The following is a 23,023-nucleotide window of genomic DNA, read 5'->3' on the forward strand; positions in this document are numbered from 1 at the left end:
TTGTGTTTATTGGTATTCGCTATTTTCTCCATGTCCCTACAGGCTGGACAAGTAGAAGAGGGGTTTCCCTATAAGAGATGTTCGCTTCTCCCCCCCACTGTATAGCCTATATTGTCATTCGCAATTTGGAGTCCCCCTTTTTCTTTTTTGTATCTTAAACGTTTGGAACCTTAATGCAAAATTCCTTCGGGTGATATAATGGTCAGTATGTATCGTTAAGGTTTACTAGTGTAGTAATTTCTAACTTAATGCTGTGTGCCGCCTGCGTCATGCTTTTGTGCTTTTACTCTTGGAGGATTCAAGGGAGGCTGACTGTAGGCCTTATTTTTTTATGTTTCAGTCTACCTATTTACCTTGGTAACTCATTTTCAATAAAAAAAACTATTGAAACACAAAGTCCTAACATCTTTATTGTACAGTATGATACAGAAGCTGAGTAGTCATAGACCCTGGGACATCCCCAAGCAATGAATGGAAAAGGCTGGGTAACAATAAGGCAAACAGACCTGTGTTAACAGGCCCAAAAAACAACTTCTGATGGGTGCTTCAAGAACCTCACAGACTAAAGCTGCATCTACAGAAAACTACAGGTCTACCTGATATAAAAAACTTGGAAAAAAGTTTGAACAGGTGGCCAGGCGGCTGCCTTTCAAAGAGGAGCTACAGAAGCCTATTGCCAAAATACTCCCACCCACCTTGTGGAGTTAGCAGGCAAAATAGCAGGAGAAACATTGTACTTAAGAGTGTAAGCTCTAGCAATAAGGGGTCTAATCCATCCAGCTAAGTGTACTTGGAAGCATGATATCCCCTTGTAAGGTCCTGAGGACAAGACCTATAGGGAATCCATCTCCCTGACCGAAGCTGTTGCTTTGAGGTAGACGTTAATGGTTTTGACTAAGTCCAGGCAATGGAGAGCAATTTCCTTTGGGTGCTTTGAAGCCAAGCAAGTCTGGTCAAACTGTCTTCATTGAAGTGGAAGACGGAAACCATTAAAAGGGAATCAAAAGAATGGTCTAGGGCATATGACTACATTGCCATTGTGAAGAATGAGGAACGGTTCCTTACAAGAGAGCAGCCAACAGAGATCTGCATGACAGACATGATCCCAAAAAGGGTACTTTACAGGGGAGCGCATCTTCGGGGGATATCCCTAAAGAGTTCAAAGGGTGGCTTCTGCAGTGCAAAGAAAACCAAGTTGAGATACCAAGGAAGCATATAGTGCTGCAAGTGGAGCTTGATGTAAAATACACCTTGAATAAAATTTTCGCCAAGGGTGAGTGAAGCCAGGGATTTTTAAAAAAGAATGGACAATGCCAAAACCGGTCCTTTCAGAATAAGGACAAATTAAAGGTCAAGATCTGATTGCAGAAATTACAATTAAAGTTTGAGGCACAAAGTAATCTCTTGAATTGAAGTGCCTGCAATAACACAAGTCATACAAAGATTTCCAGGTTAGGATAGCAGATATTTTATGACTGCGGCTTTTCAGTTGTCTTCTCCTGGGATCCAGACTGCAGAGATCACTGAACAGTTGAGTCTCTGTCCATGAGATTATCTGGCTTGCTTACTTTAAGGCTGCATGACTCCTGGTGCCCCTTGATGGTTGATGGCCACTGCAGTGGAATCATCTGACTTCAGCCTGATTGGGTGCCCTTGTAGAAAGAGGGCCCAGCGTTGCAGAGCAATCCTTATTGCTCTGAACTCCAGGATGTTGATGAGAAGCTTTGCTCCCACAGGTGACCATGTTACCTAAACCATGAGGTACTGAACACTCCTCCTCAACCTGAAAGACTGGCAGTTGCAGTTATCACTTTCCAATGATATGGAAGGAAAGACTGCTCTATTGTTAAGGCTGGGTTTGAGATCCACCAAGTTAGGAAATTTAATGTTTGGCTGGATACGTTGGATGTGTTAGAGAGGTCTCAAATTAAATTGAGCAAATGGAACAGCCTCGCATGAGGCAACATTGAAGCCCAGAACTCAGAATCTCAGTGGGGGATGTCTTCTTGACCTCAATTCCTATGTGAAAGCTTAGAGAGACTTTTCCTCTGTGGAAGAAAAAACAATGTTTGGGATGTGTCAAGGACCAGACTCAAGTATTCCAGGTGAATAGAAGGCTGGAGAGCAGATTTTTAGAAAATTGTTAACCTAACCGAAAACATGGAGCATCTGCATTGTCCTGTTGACATCTGCAGACAGCTGGATGGGAAAGGAGTCTTTCAGGTGAGGGTAATCCATATAACCTGTGACTAAGATGTCCCAAGTTCTGCGAGGGGGGGAAAAAAAAGGCGTTCAGAGCTTTGTGAATACTCTGGAAGATTAGGATAGACCAGATGGCAGTGCAACAAACTGGAAATAACTGCCACTGCAAAGCATATAAAAACACTGATGAGGTAGATCAATGGGAATATGCAGATAGGCATCTTGAATGGTAATGGATGTCGGTATACCCCTTTGCCTCAGAGGCAAAAACTGATCTTGCAGGTACCATATGAAATTTTAAAAAGGTATTGTTTGAGGGATTTTGGGTCCAGAATAGGACAGTATTGTTTGAGGGATTTTGGGTCCAGAATAGGACAAACACCTCTGGTGGGCTTTGGTATTGTGAACAGGTGTAAATAGAAACTTTGAACCTGTCTTATGGGAGTGCTGGCACAACTTCTCCCTGGGACAAAACTGGATTGTCCTTAGACAGTTTTTGGTGGATTTCACAGAACAAAGCGGAAAGGAGTAGAGTTTTGAACTTTTTTTTTGTATACCTTTGAAACCAATTGACTCCAAAAAGAAGCAAGGAGTAACAAACATCCACTCCCTTAGGAGTGAAGGTGCCCCTTCATTGGCAAGAGGGCTTTGTGGGTCAAGTCTTGCACCCAAAGGAAGGGCTGAACATAGGGTTTGAAATGAAACCTGGATAGAGCGATTGAGTGATTAGCATTTTTAAAGCTAGAGGCTTCCGAGGAAGAGGGTTTGGGGATCTTCCATTCTGGAAGTAAAACCTTCCCTCCTGTGACATTTTCTGTTAATGTGTCAAATGTCTCTCTAAAAAAAAAAAAAAAAAAAAAAATCCTCCTTGGATGAGAAATTAAGGAATTGATTCAAGAATCTGAAGATAAAATAAACTAGTTAAGCCTACTGTTATTTCTCTGTAAGGGTGAAGGTCTATCACCTTAGGACACTAGCAAAAACTCAAACTGGGATAGGGTTATAGGGAAAGCGCCCAAGGGGTGTGTTCTCACAAGCTTTCCAGTATCCAATCACCTGAAGGTACAAGCCTATAACCCATGGTTCTATGAATACTCAGCCTGTGTCCTGTATTGTACCCCTAAGATATATGTTATTTTAACTTCCAACACACAACGTGTATACAAAAACACAGGTTCAGTTTATTTACCAACATTTACTTTGCAAAGTGAACAGCCTTTAGACCTTAGGCTTCTTTCACACGGCCGCACCGCTGCTTTAGTCCGCTGCGGGACTTTTTTTTTTTTCACGGAGCGGATGACATTTGTGTCATCCGCTCCGTGTGCCCGCATATCATCCCATCCGTTTGCGGATGATATGCGGACATAATGTAAGTATATGGCATTGCGGATGTCAGCGGATTACACTGCTGACATCCGATTTTCCTTCCTTTCCGTTTTTTACATGGATGAAAAAAATAGGGTTCTGTTCCGTTCCAAAAAACGGAACAGAACTGAAAGGAGGAAAATCGGATGTCGGCGGATGGTATTCCGCTGACATCCGCAGTGCCATTCACTTACATTATGTCCGCAAATCATCCGCAAAAAAATAGGATGATTTGCGGACACACGGAGCAGCCGTGTGAAAGGACCCTTACTCACTATTTTTTTATTTATTTTTTTTTGAGACACTGATCCAGAAAAAGATTTTCTGTTCCAAATACCAAATAGCTGGCCTTAGTCAGCGACTCTAAAAAGGTAGTGAAGAAAAAGACACGAGTACTTGGCATTTTCACAAGGAGAGGTGACCATCAGCAGCCTGCATAATTCCTTTAGCACATGTTTAGTTAGATTAGAAGATTTTTATTTTCTGAAGCAAAATGTATATTGGCTTGTAGAAGGATTACCCATTACACTTTTTAGCACAACAAACAAAAAGGAAAGGAAAAAAGCCCCTGGCATTACAAACCTTTGCTGGTGTATGAATCCATATCGCTGGGTTCAAAAGAATGTGGTCACAGAGCTGTTTCAGTAAGGGGACTCCATTGTGTAAAGTGCTCAGGTATTTTGAAAATGCCAGGCTGAGATCAAGTACTGCTCTGGTAACATGAGTTTTGGAAGACTGCACCACAAGATACAAATAAGAAAAAAAGAAATTAAAAGCAAAAATAAAAACATCTTACCCTAAGCAAATCATAACTTATCAAAATTTAAAAGGCACATCAGCACCTACTTTTACATTATAGCAAGGATAACTAAAATTAGCAAGGATAACTAATTATAACTATTTCAATTAAACAAAAAAAATCAACCCATCTACGGCCAGAACCATATTACAAGGCCATTGTAAGTTATTTACAGACCAGTGCAAAGAAAGTAAATCTCTGCTTTTTTAGGTGTCCACAGACTTGCAAACATCTTAGGAAATCCCTGTACAACAAATCTCTCATTCTTTAATTCTTGGTTAGACAGGTTTTCGCAAACCTCAAATGTAACTACATATAACATGTTCAGAGTATTATTTACATTGTTAATTCAGAGTCTTCATGCATACATATATAAAAGAAGAAAAGAAAAACAAAGAAAAAAAAGAAAAATAAAATATATAGTGGAAGGCATAAACACAGGTGCATCTCAAAATTAGAATATCATCAAAAAATTGGATTTTTTGTAAAATCTATTTCTCGGAGTTCATTAACGGATATAGCTCTCCATTATTCAGAACCATAGCGTTATATTTTCCCCTGCAGGAGGACCCTAAACAAGAAAAAAAAAGACATGGCAACACCTATGGGCAGTCCCAGGTGGTATACACTCTGCTCCCTGCTATAGGTCTTCAGTTTAGTAACAGTGTCAGAAGTATTATAACTCCATAGAGAAGTGGGTGCTGTGTCAGTCAATGAACTCAGAGAAATGGATTTTAAGGCAAGTACAAAAATCTAATCTAATTTTCTCTTTCGTTCATTGACTAACACAGCTCTCCATTATTCAAAACTAAAGGGACGTCCCCAAACAATGCAAAACATGAGGGGTGGGACAGCATAAAATTCCAAGGCAAAACACAATAGCCAACCAGGAGCTCAACAAAAAACAATTGGAGCCTAACCTGAACAATACACCCCCAAAGAGGGAACAAACCCTTTAAAAACAGCAGTCTGCAAAACTTTGCGGTCACAGGAAGCATCCGCAGATGCCAACACATCCACTTTGAAGAATTTTGTGAAAGTGTGCAGTGACGACCTTGCAAACCTGCGCCACTGAAGCCTGATGACGGAAAGCCCAAGAAGCTCTACGCACTCGAGTAGAGTGCGCTCTTACAGGGAAAAGAGGAGCCTGACCCCTGATAGAATAGGCCTGAGACACAGTCTGTCTGATCCATCTGGAAATGGTCGCAGAATTAGCGGACAGCTCTTTTCTTGGCCCGTCCGTGATCACAAACAATGAGCCTGATCTGCGGAAAAACTCCCTGACTGCCAAATACACCCAAATCGCCCGAACCACATTGAGGGTATGCAAGTCAAAATCCTTAGGATGTTTGGGCCTGGGACACCGGCAAGGCAACACAAAGTCTTAATTCAAATGAAAAAGTCAGAGACAACCTTAGGAAGGAATGTCAGGCATGGGCTAAGAACCACCCTATCTTTGTGGACCACCAAGTTGGGCGTACGACAAGATAACACCACAGCTCCGATACCTTGCGAGCAGAGGTGATAGCCACCAAAAGGCCACCTTCTGGAAAATCGTAAGCAGGGGAATCTCCCAAATATTTTCAAGGGGAGGCTCTGGAGTACTGAATGCACCAAATTCATATGCCAAGGCGGTGGAGTAGACCGCACTGGTGGAGTCAGATGTTGAACCCCTTAAATAAAGTTACGCACCAAGGTCGATGAAAAGACCACCAAGGCCGATACCTGGCCCTTAAGAGGTAATCAAGGCCAATTTCTGCTAAAAAACCTAGTTGATGAAAAGGCTAAATCCGAGCCAACATAAAAAAAAAAAAAAAAAAAAAAAAAAAAAAAAAGAAGAGCGAGGGTGAACTTCAATTGACTCACCACAAAATGTAGGCTTTCCACGTACGATGATAAATCTTCCTAGAGGTAGACTTCTTAGTCTTCAGTAGTGTCTCCATCACCGACCCAGGCAAACCTCTATCCTTCAACACCTGGCTTTCAACAGCCAGGCCGTCAAATTCCATCGACTAAAGCAGAATGGAAGATTGGCCCTTGAGACAGTCTCTAAGGGCAGTCAGCAACCAGTCGCCCCAGGGTCAGCGTACGAAGAGTGACGAGGCCAGTCCGGAGCCACTAAAAGTGACTGGTTTTACCTCAGCCTCAATTATGCACAAAAGCTGCAACAGAAGCTTGAGAGAAGGAAAAGCGTAAAATCAGAGGATACTAGTTCCACCAAAGCCTGTGGCTTCCGCTAAAGGATACCGTGACCTTGCCACAAACCTCAGTACTATTCTGTTGAGCCGGGACACCAAAAGATCAACCTCAGAGACATATCTTATTTAAACACGTCCAAATGAAGGGACCACTCCCCTTGGTCCAACGTCTGCTGAATGAGAATGAGCTAGTCCGCCTGCCAGTTTTCCACTCCCGAAACGTATATGGCGAGGGGGGGCCGGAATTAAGCCTTCTGCCCACCAGAGTATGCGGGCGACTTCCAGGGCTGCAAACACACTTTTTGTTCCGCCCTGGTGATTGACATAAGCCACCCCAGTGGTATTGTCTGACTGGATGTGCACAAGAAGCACCCGGAGTCGAACTGTCCAGTGATCTAGGTACAGCCTGATCATCCTAGGTTCTAAGACATTAATCGGCAGTCTGGACTCTTCCAGTGTCCAACAGTTAAGCTCAGTCCCAGGACATCTCCCCACCTGGACAGACTGGCATCCGTAGTGGCCACTGTTCAATACAAGGGGAGAACGGCTCTTCAGCAGGGAAATCCTAAGAGCGAAGCCACCAGATGAGACCCCCTGATTTTCCAGCTCAGCGGAATCAGACTGTCCAGAGACCTCGGACACATGTCCCATTTTACCAGTATTTCCCTGTGAAGGGACCTTGTGTGGAACTGTGCAAAAGGAACAGCCGCAAAAGTAGATACCATAAAGCCCAGAACCCACATGCAAGTCCAGAGGGAGGACCACCTGCTAGACAGCAGTAGGTGAAATCGCAGCATGCAACTTCTGGAGGTTGTCCAGAGGAAGGAACACTCTGGCTAGGGCTGAATACAGAGTCAGACCCAGATGGTAGCCAACCAAACTGACAGGGTCTGTATAGTGATCCCAATATCATCCATCAGAGCAGCAGAGGACTCAGCTCGCAACAGGTGGTCACCCAGGTAGCCCAGTACTGCAATCCCCCGCTGAGGTAGCAACACCAGAACTGGGGCCAACACTTTTTGTTAAGACCCAAGGAGCAGAGGCGAGACCAAAGGGTAACGCCATGAACTGGTAATGCTCCTCCCCCACAGCAGCAAGCAGGCCTCTCCCCAATGAAGGCATGCCACCACCGTGTGAATGGACTGAACTTCCAAAATTGGACAAACCTTGCCCTCCTTCTTTGGGACCTTGAACAGGTTTGAATAAAAACCCTGAAACCGTTCCGATACCGGAAACAAGAAAATCATATCCTGCAGAAACAGCTTGCAATCGGTCTGGGAAAGAAGCACCGTGGAAGGGAAGAACCTTTCCGGAGGGCATGAACTAAACTAATCTTGTAACCAGACAGTATCATTTTGTGGATATATTGGTTGTTTACCAAGGAAGTCCACAGGCCCGGAAACAAGCAAAGACATCCCCCCCACCCCAGGCACAGTGAGGGCGCACCGGTCTAGAGAATCCGGCTCTGTTTGCCAGACCATGGCCGCTTGAAACCTCCCGAGGAGGACTTAAAAGGTTTTGAACCCTTGTCAGTTGACCCTGCAGGATGAAAAACTTCCTGTAAGCTGAGAAAGACGGGCTACGTCTGCGACAAGGTGGTCTCCCCTTCCCAGACTGAAATCAGGGAACTTTTTTTTTTTTTTTTTTTTTTTTAGAAGTCTGGTCCGCAGACCAAAACTTAGTCCAGGGGCTTCAGTTTTGTCTGCTATGCCTTTTTGGACAAGGTTCCCCTGATTTCCAAGTCTGTTTGGCCTAACTGCTCCGCCACCCAGCAAAGGCAGGGGGAAATCTGCTCACCCCCCAGGTCATAATGCAAAAGCCTAGCCCACTAAGTGTTTGCAACACCAGGGCAATAGCCAGGACTGGCCTAAGTGCCGGGCCAGCAAAAGTGAACATATTGCGGGCCACAGACCCCGCCTTCATGTCAGCCAGATCTTTAAAACCCGGAGATTCCTATACCGGAATCATGGTAGTCGTGTTCAACCTGGAGACAGGGGGGGGGGGGCACCGCTGGTGGAACAGCCCATTTCTTAGGGAGACTCAAAGGGGTACCGCACCGCAAAAGTTTGTAGGAACCACAAAAGGGATGTTTCGGACACTACCACTCTTTAGAGACAAATTTGGCAAAATAGGAGGGATAAGGAAACACATTTGCCACGCGAAACTACATGTGGGTGCCAAACAGGACCACCACCTCCGTCGCAATCCCAGCTGCATCCTCCATTCTTTTAGTTTCCTGCACAAATGCAATCAGTGCATCCACTAGCAGCTACAGAGGCGGAGGAATCATCCTCACTATCTGATAGGCAGTGTGGCTGCAGACCCCACAGGGTGGGCCACGTCTGCGGCAGCCGAGTCAGATGATGAGACAGGAGGCAGGGGAAGACAGGGGGACACTTTTTGCTAGCCCTCTGCCCAAATGCCACCTTCACTTGGGAAAGAAAGCACTCCAGGACTGCTGTCAGCGCACCCACTGAGGTCTGAAACCCCTAGGGACATGCGGCCTCAGAGGGGGTCAGGTGGGGAAACATGCTCCTAAGACTCCATAAGCAAGCTTCTAAAAAAGACTAGCAGCGCTATGGGCCACCCCCATCGTGCTGGTAGCACCACTGGGTCACCAGCAAGCAGAGCACCCCACAATCTGCACGAAAGAGAGAGGGAGGGACCTAACCAGATTCCCCATCCCACCAGAGTAGCCCCAGTCTGCACCAGGAAGCACTGCTCCCCTTGCAGCGTCCAAGGGGGAAAGAAAAAACCTAGGAGTCAACACCAAGTCTAAAAAAAGAGGAGCCCCAGAGGCTCCCCTGTCATGGCTGCAGCTCTATTAGCAAGCAGCACCAACAACAAATGGCTACGACAAAGGCTGCCGCACGCAGCTCCAAGGATCCCTGGTGCCCTGGCATTTAACCAGTAAGGAGAGGGGGGACCAAGCAGAAGACCCCAATAACAGCCAGTGCCCAACCCCCCCCCCTCCCCCCCCCCAGTACAATGCAGCACACCAGTCCCAGTCACAATCCCAACCCGCCACGCTACCCCAGATGGGATTGGGGGGGGTACCAGGTGGCCCAACGACCGGGGGGAGGGTCTGAGGGGAACCTACAGGTCTGACTGTCCCAGGGAAGAGTCTGTACCAACCCCAAAACCCTCCAAGGGTAACAGGAACCAGGCGGGTACTGCTCCAGACAGTTCCTCGCTGTCGAAATGTGGGGCTGTCGGCGGGGAAGGCTTAGGCAGAGACCCAAACTCGCAGGCTAGTCCCCGTCCAGTGGGGCTAGGTCCCGCCAAAGTTAGTGCAACATTTTTCAAAGTCTGTGATGATTTGGGGAGCCATGTCATCTGCTGGTGTTGGTCCGCTTTATCAAGTCCAAAGTCAGCGCAGCCCTCTATCAGGAAATTCTAGAGCCCTTCATGCTTTATGGAGATGCTGATTTCATTTTCCAGCAGGACTTGGCACTGCCAAAAAGTACCAATACCTGGTTTGATGATCTTGGCATCACTGTGCTTGATTGACCAGCAAACTCGTCTGACCTAAACCCCATAGAGAATCTGTGGGGTATTGTCAAGAGCAAGATGATAGAGACCAGACCCAACAATGCAGAAGGCCGCTATCAAAGCAACCTGGGCTTCCAGAGCACATCATGATGCAGTAATTCATGCAAAAGGAGCCCCGACCAAGTATTGAGTGCATACTATATTGTACATGGACATACTTTTCAGTAAGCCAACATTTCTGTATTAAAATTTTTTTTATTGGTCTTATGAAATATTCTAATTTTCTGAGATACTGAATTTTGTGTTTTCACTAGCTGTAAGCCATCATCAAAATACAGAAATGCTTGAAATATCACTATGTGTGTAACGCATCTAACTAAAATATAGGAGTTTGACTTTTTGAACAAAATTACTAAAATATATTAACTTTTTGATGATATTCTAATTTTAGGAGAGGCACCTGTGGTGTGTGTGTGTTTTTGAAAAGGCAAGATCTCAGGCTGTCTTGACCCTTAACTACTTCATAAATAATGGACATACAACATGCATAAAAAGTGTTAGGCTACTAGGAATATATTAGTCTGAACCAGGCAATTGATTCTTAAGGTAGTAAAAATTCAGGATGACTAACTTTAATAAGTCAGAAATCACAGCCATTTTACAAGAAACCCATCATGAGAGCAATCAATAGAGCGGTCACTGTTAAATTTTGAAAATGCTAGCTGCCTGGATGCATTGCTAATATTGTGATCAGCAAAATAGATAGAAGTCCTTAACATGAGAGCAGCCATTGAAGCTAAACTTCAAATTTGAATGCTCGGAGTCAAGGATTGACAGAATACAAAGAAACAAAAAAGGGCGCACCGACCTAGCGCATTATCCTCAATAGAAGGCTTTATTAAAGTAACATTAAAAAATGGCTACTCACAGACGTAGATAAAATAAATCATATCAAGCTCAATTGCTCGAACGTCCGGGTGTAGTCCATACAATCGTTCATAACTGATGAGTTGACGGCTGACGCGTTTCGAGGCCCAGCCTCTTCCTCAGAGCCACTGTGTCATGGCTTTCTCCTTGGTTTATGTAGTGATGTACTGATCCAGTCCCTACCCCTAAGTGGGAGTGTCTCTTCCCCCGGGGGAGTGGCTAGAGTACTACAGCTCTTCCTCTCATGACCTCACTTATTAGTGGTATATAGTGACATAAATCAATCATGCTGATACAAAACAATGCTAAACATATATGCTGAAAATGTATATGTATACATATAGTTAAAATCATGTGCATGAAAATAGGATTAAAATGTAATATAATAAAAGTAAAAACCCTATACATAAAAAACCATATACATAAAAACTACCATGAGCAGATATCACAGACTGATGGAGTTGCTTGCTGAGTGCATATAGAGACACTGTAGGGGCTCCCTGAACCGACAATGGAGGGCAGCTAATGTGATCACTATTGGTAATACTCCCCATAATTTTCCTTTTTTACCTTTGCTGGTCTGCTGTGGTCTGGGCCATAGTCTCACCCACTCCTCTTCATACAATCCCCAAATTCTTTCATCATACAGGAGAGGGAGGGGGGGCGTGGAGAAGATCTGCACCAAACAGGGGGAGTCAAAACGGGGGTGGGGAGCCGATCGATCATTATACACCGGCTCCCGGCTCCGTAGAATGCTAATAGAGGGAGGACTCATGCGGAATATGGAGCCGATCGGTCATTACATGCCGATCACCGGCTCCGTGGAACGCACGCCGTTACATGGCTTCCGGGTTACCGCGATGCGTTCCAGCTGTCGTCACTTCCGCTAACATCGCTTCCGCTGACGTCACTTCCCATGAATGGAGATGCTACGTACAGCGAGGTAGTTCGTCTCCATGGTGACCCTCCCTGGTGACCCTCCCAGGGAGGGTCACCATGGAGACGAACTACCTCGCTGTACGTAGCATCTCCATTCATGGGAAGTGACGTCAGCGGAAGCGATGTTAGCGGAAGTGACGACAGCTGGAACGCATCGCGGTAACCCGGAAGCCATGTAACGGCGTGCGTTCCACGGAGCCGGTGATCGGCATGTAATGACCGATCGGCTCCATATTCCGCATGAGTCCTCCCTCTATTAGCATTCTACGGAGCCGGGAGCCGGTGTATAATGATCGATCGGCTCCCCACCCCCGTTTTGACTCCCCCTGTTTGGTGCAGATCTTCTCCACGCCCCCCCTCCCTCTCCTGTATGATGAAAGAATTTGGGGATTGTATGAAGAGGAGTGGGTGAGACTATGGCCCAGACCACAGCAGACCAGCAAAGGTAAAAAAGGAAAATTATGGGGAGTATTACCAATAGTGATCACATTAGCTGCCCTCCATTGTCGGTTCAGGGAGCCCCTACAGTGTCTCTATATGCACTCAGCAAGCAACTCCATCAGTCTGATATCTGCTCATGGTAGTTTTTATGTATATGGTTTTTTATGTATAGGGTTTTTACTTTTATTATATTACATTTTAATCCTATTTTCATGCACATGATTTTAACTATATGTATACATATACATTTTCAGCATATATGTTTAGCATTGTTTTGTATCAGCATGATTGATTTATGTCACTATATACCACTAATAAGTGAGGTCATGAGAGGAAGAGCTGTAGTACTCTAGCCACTCCCCCGGGGGAAGAGACACTCCCACTTAGGGGTAGGGACTGGATCAGTACATCACTACATAAACCAAGGAGAAAGCCATGACACAGTGGCTCTGAGGAAGAGGCTGGGCCTCGAAACGCGTCAGCCGTCAACTCATCAGTTATGAACGATTGTATGGACTACACCCGGACGTTCGAGCAATTGAGCTTGATATGATTTATTTTATCTACGTCTGTGAGTAGCCATTTTTTAATGTTACTTTAATAAAGCCTTCTATTGAGGATAATGCGCTAGGTCGGTGCGCCCTTTTTTGTTTCTTTGCTTTCAGTACCGGTGGACTACCCCAGTCCGTTATGGGCAGCAAGACCTAAGCCATCTAAGAAGCCAGTTGTGAGTCCCGGGAGGAGTGTGGTCGAGGGGCCTGGATACCAAGCGCAGGAGGAGGGTGGTCACACCTTATTGTTTTTTGGAGCATTGACAGAATACAGCCTGAGAGCCAGAAAACTAGCATTTCCAATAGAAACGATAAGGAACTGAATCCTATACACTTCTTGCAGGACAAGTTTCCTTTGAGGAGCCTGTTTCAGACCAATTGATTAGGGTATAGTTTACCTTTTCACAAAAAAAAAAGTGAACTCCGAACACCTTCACCAATCTTCCAATCGCTTCTTTATGTACCAAATATGATGCCCATTCTCTGATACCTTCTCCAGCTGGTATGACAGTTTTGCACCTTAAAACTTCACAACACAGCATCTAAGGCTGCAAAGCAGTATATTGCTTGCAATGGTAAGCATTTATTAGCTAGCAATGGCCAATGGGAATCTCTGATTTTTGCTAAGACGTTTTCCTGGAAGAAAGGTGCCTCAAAAGGACTTTTATTGGGCAATACACTCACAAGGCCAGCGTCAACTAATGAACACTTGCCTTTGCTCGCAACATGCTGCTTCACATCCTCTGCCATTGCATAGTCATGTTTTAAATGGCCAGACATTATACCGGCTGGAAAAGCAGGCAGAAGAAGGGCATGCAGCAGGAACAGGAGGGTAGGGGAGGGTGATGAGGGTTAGGTTCACCTTTTTCATTTTTGTGAAAAAAGGTGAATTAACCCTTTCCGTATATACTTCCTGCTTTCACCCTCATTAGCAGTTAATGTCAGTTGATAACATATCAAAACAGATAGATGCAATGTCAAACTAAAATCAGATGAAAAAATAGGCTATCCATTTTTAGTTCCCCCAATAAAAAAAAAAAAAAAATAATAATGCTTGTTTGGGGTGCTGGTAATGTCCACTATACCTGAAATATACTAGCAAAAAGTACAAATATAGACTGAATATAGGGTACAAAGTACTGAAGGAAATCGCTCTATGAAATGGCCAAGTGATTCTCCTGAACAGTAAAGCTTACCTTCTCAAGACTGTATCCTATTACAAGGAAGCCCTTTGAAGACAGCATCTGTTCTTGCATAGCGAGTGAGTGTTTCAGCAGCTCCAAAATGAAGGACAAAAGTGTTGAACTACAGAGAAGACAATAAAATAAACAAATTCTTCCAGACATTTATTCAAAACACATCCATTAAACTGTAAAGCATTTTTTAGTTTCTGGAAAAATGTATGCAATTAACAGATTTAAAGCAAACATACAAGTGCAGTTATAGCTAATTTTTTTTTTTTTTTAGCAAAGGAATGATCTTACAATTTTTTTTTTTTTTTCTTTTACTTAAGGTTCTAGTAGCATTTTAGTAGCTTTTAGAAGCATTGAAGAGCATTTAATGAAGTTGTAAAGCCAATTTTTCTTTTATCCTAATGCATTGTATCTATTAAGATAAAAAGCCTTCTGTGTGCAGCAGCCCCCCCAACACTTACCTGAGGTCCCTCTCTGTCCAGCGACGTCCACGAGTGTCTCAGCCGTCTGAGATTCGCCTTCCTGACTGGCTCCCGCTGCTGTCAAAGTAATCTAGCCAATCAGGGTAGAGAGGGCGGCGGGCCGGGGCTCTGTGTTTGATAGGACACAGGGAGCTGTGACTCAGCTTGGGTGCCCCATAGCAAGCTGCTTGCTGTGGGGGCAATGAAAAAAGGGAGGGGCCAGGGTCACAGATGAGGGACCCAAGAAGAGGGGGATCCGGACTGCCCTGCGCAAAACCACTGCAACAGAGTAGGCAAGTATAACATGTTTGATATCCTTATAGGACAAAAAAAAAAACGTTACAACCGCTTTAAGAGAATTAGCATTTTATTAGGATTTTGCAGTACATGGGGAAAAAAAAAAGATTTTTGTTTTCGCATAAAGGTGTCCTTTTATGAAACGGAGATGAGCAGTGATCCTGCCGATCACAGCTCATTTCCGATAATTCTCAGTTTATGAAAACAGAAATGATCGGGGGAGAACATGTTCTCCGCTGATCATCTCTTCACACGGGAATCTGTCATTGACAGACACAGAAACAGCCAGGCTATGAAGCTGCGATCTCTGTACTTCACTGGCGATCTGTGCCAGAATTCACACTCCTGGATTCACCAGCCTGGAGCTTGTGAAGCGGGGAGTGAAGACCAAATCGGGGGAGAACTGAGGGGGAAAAAGATGATAATCGACTTCCTTCTTCCTCGTTCAGACCCCCCAACACAGTAATCATGTCCCCCTGCCATATTAATGTATTATTATATATACATACATATACACACACACACACACACACACAAATATATACACACACTATATTATATATTTATTTATGTAAGGGGACTATTTTTTTTATTAACATTAGTGGGGATCGTGTACTCAGCAGTGATAATTTATCACTGCTTGTTAAAGCGCGCCAGTGATTTTTATACTACGGTAATCTCGCTTTGTCTCACGAGATTACAGGCGCTCCCATTCACTTCTACACAGATCTCCGAGAAAACAGTTCTCCTCTGATCACCCTGGGAGAACTGAAGTTCTCTGCTTCATAAAAAAAGGGTGCCAGAGGAGATCATTTTCCCCGGAGAACTGCAGAGAAGTGAATAGAGAAAAAAATTCACCCTTTCATAAACGTACACCATAATCCTTTTCTCTGATGTTCATTGACAACATAGCTCCATATGTTCTTGACCCTTGGGTTATGCTGCCCCCTACAGGAGTAGGTCCCTAGGCAGAAAAAAAATTGACTACGCCTATAGGGCAGTCCTTGGGGGTATACTCCCACTTCCTGCTATAGGACTTCAGTTTCGGTGTCTGAAGAATACATAACCCAACTCAGAGGGGTGGGTGCTGTGTCCGTCAATGAACATCAGAGAAAAGGAAATTACAGTAAGACAAAAATCCAGTTTACTCTTTCGTTCATTACCAGACACAGCTCCATATCTTCTTCACCCTTGGGACGTCCCAAAACAGTGTCAAACATGAAGGGTGGGAAGAAAACAGCAATAACACTCCCCAAAGGCTAAACGGCTAAACGTAGCCAACTAGATAAAACAGGAGCTCACCCAGCAACTGGAGCTCATCTACCAAAGAAAAAAAATACACCCTCCAGAGGCTTGAGCCTCTGCAACAGCAGCCTGCAAAACTTTGTGGCCAAAAGCAGCATCAGCAGATCAGACTACAACCACCTTGTAAAATTTGGTGAAGGTGTGCACAGACAACCTGGACCACTGACGCCTGATGATGGAAGGCCCAGGAGGCACTAAGTGCCCTCGTAGAATTTGCCTTAACAGGGAAAGGGGGAACCTGACCCTTAATGGAATAGGCCTGTACCACCATCTGTCTGATCAATCTGGAAATGGTCTCAGCAGATGCAGCCTGCCCCTCACAAGACTAATCCGTAAGGACAAACAAGGAATCCGAATTCTGAATCTAATCAGTCGCTGCCAGTAACCCTGATTGCCAGAACCACATCCAGGGAATGTAAGGCAATCTCTGTGTTGCCTTCCTTGTGGTCTAAGCATCCTAATGTCTTCATTTAAGTGGAAATCAGAGAAAACATTAGGAAGGAAAAGCTGGCAGGGACGTAGCACCACTTTGTCCCTGTGAACTACCAGGTAAGGTGACCGACAGGACAACGCAGCCAGCTCCGGCACCCTGCATGCAGAAGCAATAGCCACCAAGGTGACCCCCTTCTGTGACAAAGCTGAGGAAGTTCACAAATGTTTTCAAAATGCATTTTTTTTTTTTTTTTTTGAAGAACCGACAATACGAGATTGAGGTCCCGCGGAGGCACCGGGGACCTTACAAGAGGAGCCAGGTGGCGTACCCCCTGAACAAAGGGTGAACCAAAGAATTTGTGGCCAACCGACGTTGGCAGAAGAATGCTAAAGCGGAAATCCGGCCCTTGATGATGCCAAGGGCTAAATGCTGATCCCCACCTCTTCCTAGAAGTAAATTTAGTCTTACTAGATCTGCATACCAATACAGGCGAGGCCAGTCTGGAGCCACCAGAATGACTGGATCCCTTCTGCCTCAAATCTGCGAAGAAGCCTTGGCAGAGGTTTTAGTGGAGGAAAGGCATTCATTTAACAATACTGGACCCAAGGGGCCATCAGAGCGTCCGTGGCGTCGGCCAGAGGATTCTGAGAGCTTGCCACAAACCTCTGAGCCTTCCGGTTGAGATGAAAGGCCAACAGGTCCCCATCGGGATTCCCACACCGGAGAGACAGTTGTTTTACCACCACCGGGTGAAGAGACCATCCCCCCTGATCCAGCGCCTGCCAACTGAGGTAGTCCGCCTGCCAATTTTCCACCCCTAGGATATCCACAGCAGAGGGGGCTGGAACAAAACCTTCTGCCCACCTTAGAATGCTGGCTACTTCTCTGGCAGCTTGGGCACTTATTGTGCCCCCTCGATAGACATACGCCACAACCGTATAAATCTGTACCAGGTGCCCCTGCAGACGATCCATCCACAGAGACAGGCAGAGCCTGATCGTCCAAAGCTCCAGGATATTGATTGGCAGACTGGATTCCTTCAGAGTCCAAACCCCCATGAGCCGGAACCATGCCCAAGACACCTCTCCGCTCAGACAGGATGACATCCGTGGTGTCCAACGTCCAGTACAGGGGGTAAAAAGATTTTCCCTGTCGAAGCACAAGGGAGCGGAGCCACCATAACAAGGATTCCTTGCACCCCAGCTCAACAGGACCAGGTTGTCTAGGGATTGTGGATTCTTGTTCCATTTGGGAAGAATCTCCTTTTGTAGAGCTCTGGTATGGAACTGAGCAAACGGAACTGCCTCAAAAAGGTGGAGACCATCAAGCCCAGCACTTGCATGCAAGTCCTGGGAGATGACCACCAATTGAAAAAGAGACGAATCGCATCCTGCAACTTCGAGTTTTTTTTCTCTGGGAGAAAGACACGGGCTGAATCTAGAATCAGACCCAGGTAGTCCAGTGTGTTGGACAGAATCGGAGCGGATTTTTGAAAATTCAGTTTCCAGCCAAACTTTTGCAAAGTTCACACAGTGATATCCAGATCGTCTTAAGGCAATTCGAGATTCTGCTTGCAGAAAGTGGTCGTCGAGGTACCCCAGCACCACAATTCCCCGCTGCCTTAGCAAAACTAACACTGGGACCAACGCTTTTTGAACACCCGAGGAGCTGAGGCGAGACCAAAGGGTAATGCCACGAATTGATAAGTGCTTCTCACCCATGGCAAAATCTAAGAAAACACTGATGCCCAACATATTGGGATACAGTGCCTTGCGAAAGTATTCGGCCCCCTTGAACTTTGACCTTTTGCCACATTTCAGGCTTCAAACAAAGAAAAAACTGTAATTTTTTGTGAAGAATCAACAAGTGGAACGAAATTTATTGGATATTTCAAACTTTAAAAAATAAAAAACTGAAAAATTGGGCGTGCAAAATTATTCAGCCCCCTTAAGTTAATACTTTGTATTGCCACCTTTTGCTGTGATTACAGCTGTAAGTCGCTTGGTACGTCTCTCAGTTTTGCACATCGAAAGACTGAAATTTTTGCCCATTCCTCCTTGCAAAACAGCTCGAGCTCAGTGAGGTTGCATGGAGAGCATTTGTGAACAGCAGTTTTCAGTTCTTTCCACAGATTCTCGATTGGATTCAGGTCTGGACTTTGACTTGGCCATTCTAACACCTGGATATGTTTATTTGTGAACCATTCCATTGTAGATTTTGCTTTAAGTTTTGGATCATTGTCTTGTTGAAAGACAAATCTCAGTCCCAGTCTCAGGTCTTTTGCAGACTCCATCAGGTTTTCTTCCAGAATGGTCCTGTATTTGGCTCCATCCATTTTCCTATAAATTTTAACCACCTTCCCTGTCCCTGCTGAAGAAAAGCAGGCCAAAACAATGATGCTGCCACCACCATCTTTGACAGTGGGGATGGTGTGTTCAGGGTGATGCGCTGTGTTCCTTTTACTCCAAACATTACATTTTGCATTGTTGCCAAAAAGTTCGATTTTGGTTTCATCTGACCAGAGCACCTTCTTCCACATGTTTGGTGTGTCTCCCAGGTGGCTTATGGCATACTTTAAAACAACACTTTTTATGGATATCTTTAAGAAACGGCTTTCTTCTTGCCACTCTTCCACAAAGGCCAGATTTGTGCAGTATACGACTGATTGTTGTCCCATGGACAGAGTCTCCCACCTCAGCTGTAGCTCTCTGCAGTTCATCCAGAGTGATCATGGGCCTCTTAGCTGCATCTCTGATTAGTCTTCTCCTTGTATGAGCTGAAAGTTTAGACGGATGGCCAGGTCTTCGTAGATTTGCAGTGGTCTGATTCTCCTTCCATTTCAATATTATCGCTTGCACAGTGCTCCTTGGGATGTTTAAAGCTTGGGAAATCTTTTTGTATCCAAATCCAGCTTTAAACTTCTCCACAACAGTATCTCGGACCTGCCTGGTGTGTTCCTTGTTCTGCATGATGCTCTCTGCGCTTTGAACGGACCTCTGAGACTATCACAGTGCAGGTGCATTTATAAGGAGACTTGATTACACACAGGTGGATTCTATTTATCATTAGTCATTTAGGTCAACATTGGATCATTCACAGATCCTCACTGAACTTCTGGAAAGAGAGTTTGCTGCACTGAAAGTAAAAGGGCTGAATAATTTTGCACGCCCAATTTTTCAGTTTTTTATTTGTAAATAAAGTTTGAAATATCCAATAAATTTTGTTCCACTTCATGATTGTGTCCCACTTGTTGATTCTTCACAAAAAATTACAGTTTTATCTCTTTATGTTTGAAGCCTGAAATGTGGCAAAAGGTCGCACAGTTCAAGGGGGCCGAATATTTTCGCAAGGCACTGTATGAAGGATAAGCGTCCTTGATATCGATAGAGGCCAGAAAGTACCCTGAGTGAAGGGATGCCAATACCGCGCAAATGACTCCATCCGAAACTTCTGAACCGCATAAAGCGGTAAAGGGCGGACCTTGCCTTCCTTCCTGGTAACATTAAATAGGTCTAAAAAAAAACCCTGAAAACATTCTGACTCTAACTGATACAATGACTCCTTGTGAGAGCAGATCCTGTACCGCCCCGAGAAGGCCTCAGACGATCCGGGGACAGACGCAAGTTGGAAGGGATGAACCTTAAAGGGCAAAAACGTATAAACCTAGCACAAGACAATTTTATGGTTGAGTTTGAGGCCCCCACTAGAAATGATGCTCTGTTGGACCAGGTAATTTCAAACTATGCAGAGCTTATTAATAATGTTCATATAAAAGAACATCTGGGTAGCAGTGATCATAATATGATTTCATTTAATGTTAGCTGTAAGCAAAAAAACACATACAGGAAATACAAAAAAACTTAACTTTGAGAGCAAAATTTCCAAGGATGAGGGCTGCTCTCCAGGATTTAGACTGGGAGGGAATATTGGCATCGATGAGCACAGAACAGAAATATGGAATTTTCAAAAAGACTTTATGCAAACTCACTGCAAAGTATATTCCCATGGGTAATAAGTTTAAAAGGATAAAAATAAAATCTATGTGGCTCACAGCCAAATTTAAAAAAGCAATAAATAAAAAGAAAAGAGCTTTTAAAAAATATAAAAATGAAGGAACACTATCATTGTTTAATTGTTACAAAGAATTGAACAGAATATGTAAAAAGGAAATCAAGGACGCAAAAATTCAAAATGAACGACAGATTGCAAACGATAGTAGGACGAAGCCCAAAAAATTCTTCAAATATATTAATAGTAAAAAGGTCAGGTCTGAGCATGTGGGCCATTTACAAAGAGACAAAGAGAATGCAAAGGTATTAAATACTTCTTAGCTCTGTGTATACAAAGGAGCATGGGGGAGCTTATGACCATCCTCAAACCTCTGAGGGGAAACCAATGCACATGGCAGGCGGCTCTGATTGCCGCTTGACCACCGCGATCGCTCCCTGCTGAGAGAGAAGAACGAACAGCTGGTGTAAACACAGCTGAGTGTTCTCTCTGGAATTATCACAGAGCCCCTGTGATCCTTCTATATAGGATCACAGGTCTCTATGATCATTTCACAAGCCACGCTCCCCCACGCTCACATTTAACCCCTTGATCAACGTTAACCCCCTCCGTGCCAGTGTCATTATTACAGTAACTGTGCAGATTTTTAGCACTGATTACTGTAGTGAAGCATGACATGTTGGATATCTATTTATTCGGCGTAACATTATCTTTCCCGTTATGGAAACAAATTGGGCTAACTTTGCTGTTTTCTTATTTTTAATTAAAAAAAACTGAAAACATAATTGCATTTGGAAGACCGCTGCGCAAATACGGTGTGAAAAAATATTTCAACAATCTCCATTTTATTTTCTAGGGTCTCTGCTAAAAAAAAAATATATTATATATATATATATATATATATATATATATATATATATATATATATATATATATATATATAATTTTTTAAGGTTACAAGTAGTTTTTTTTTAGCAAAAAAAAAAAAAAAAAAAACGGTATTTACAAGCTAAAATCAAAGTGTCAAAATTAGGCTTGGTCTCAAAGTGGTTAACCCCTTCTGGAACGGAAGATTTTCCCCCTTAAAGCGGAGTTCCGGGCACAGATGTCATTCTTCAATAAGCATACCCCCGGGACAGTCAGGGCTAGCACATTCCACAATGGCTAGCCTCTGATCTGTCCCGGTTCGCACTTAGCTTTTAGAAGAAATACTTACTTATAAAATTTCTTCCACAGCGTTTCCATCTCTCTTGTGGGCAGCTGAAGCCGGCGCGGTCCTCTTCTGCGTCTTCTTCCGCGTCTTCTTCTCCCAGAATGCGCCGCACCAGCCCCTCTCGTCACTTCCGGTGCGGCGCCGCATTCCTAAACAGCTTCTGGGCATGCCCAGAAGCTGTTTAGCAGGGGAATGCGGCGTCGCCCGGAAATGACGTGCGGGGCCGGTGCCGTCGCATTGATTCCTGGGAGCTATGACGTTCAGCTCCCAGGAATCATCACGAGGCAGGAAGTGACGGGGTGAGCCGCGGCTCCGAGGGAGGAAGTACCCTGAGGTGAGTATTTACGATCTACAATTACAAGGTGAGTTTTAAAAAAAAAAAAAAAAAAAAACCTAACTATCCAATTCCTTTTCAGGTTATCCAGAACTAGCGGACGGGCACAAAAAAAAAAAAAAAAAACATCGATTTTGTGCCCGGAACTCCGCTTTAATGACCAGGCCATATTTTACGATTCGGCACTGCTTTATTTTAACAGACAATTGCGCGGTCGAGCGACGCTGTACCCAAATAAAATGGATGTCTTTTTTTCCCCAAAAATAGAGCTTTCTTTTGGTGGTATTTGATCACCTGTGTAATTTTTATTTTTTGCGCTATAAACAAAAAAAAAAAAAGCAACCATTCTGGGGAAAAAAAAAAAAAAATAATATTTTTCACATTCTGCTACATAACATTCTAAAAAAAATAAATAAAAAACCTATTTTTTAACATTCTAGGCCAGTTTTTTTTTTACTAGTAATGTCGGCGATCTGCGATTTTTAGCGGGACTGCGACATTGCGGAGGACAGATCGGACCCTGATATTTTTTACACTTTTTGGGGGGGACCAGTGATCTCAAAATTGCGCACGGAATGGCAACATTGGTGCTTAAAAATCCCATAGGCAACAATTTCTACTAGTCACCAGCTTAGAGTTACAGAGGAGGTCTAGAGCTCAAATTATTGCTCTCGCTCCAACGATCGCGGCGATACCTCACATGTGGTTTGAACACAGTTTACATTTGGGCGGGGCTTCCGTAAGCGCTCGCTTCTGCACGCAAGCTAACGGGGACAGGGCGCTTTCATTTTTTTTTTCTTCCTATTTTATTACACAGTTTTTGAAAAAAAAATAAAAGAATTTTGATCATTTTTATTCCTATTAC

General features: G+C 44.2%; 1 protein-coding gene across 2 annotated transcripts in view; it reads right to left on the reverse strand.

Annotated features, from left to right (window-relative positions):
* Window positions 1–23,023, reverse strand: part of LRBA (LPS responsive beige-like anchor protein) — a 1,198,938-nt gene that overhangs the window by 1,051,856 nt on the left and 124,059 nt on the right. For both annotated transcript variants that reach the window (XM_082258080.1, XM_082258079.1), the window contains exons 11-12: window positions 14,111–14,219; window positions 4,150–4,302 (exon numbers count right to left, since the gene is read on the reverse strand). In XM_082258080.1, the coding sequence (XP_082114206.1) occupies window positions 4,150–4,302; window positions 14,111–14,219 (262 nt within the window). The remainder of the gene's footprint in view (window positions 1–4,149; window positions 4,303–14,110; window positions 14,220–23,023) is intronic.

This window comes from Pelophylax lessonae (assembly GCF_965119305.1).
Source record: "Pelophylax lessonae genome assembly, chromosome: 1".
Taxonomy (NCBI): Eukaryota; Metazoa; Chordata; class Amphibia; order Anura; family Ranidae; genus Pelophylax; species Pelophylax lessonae.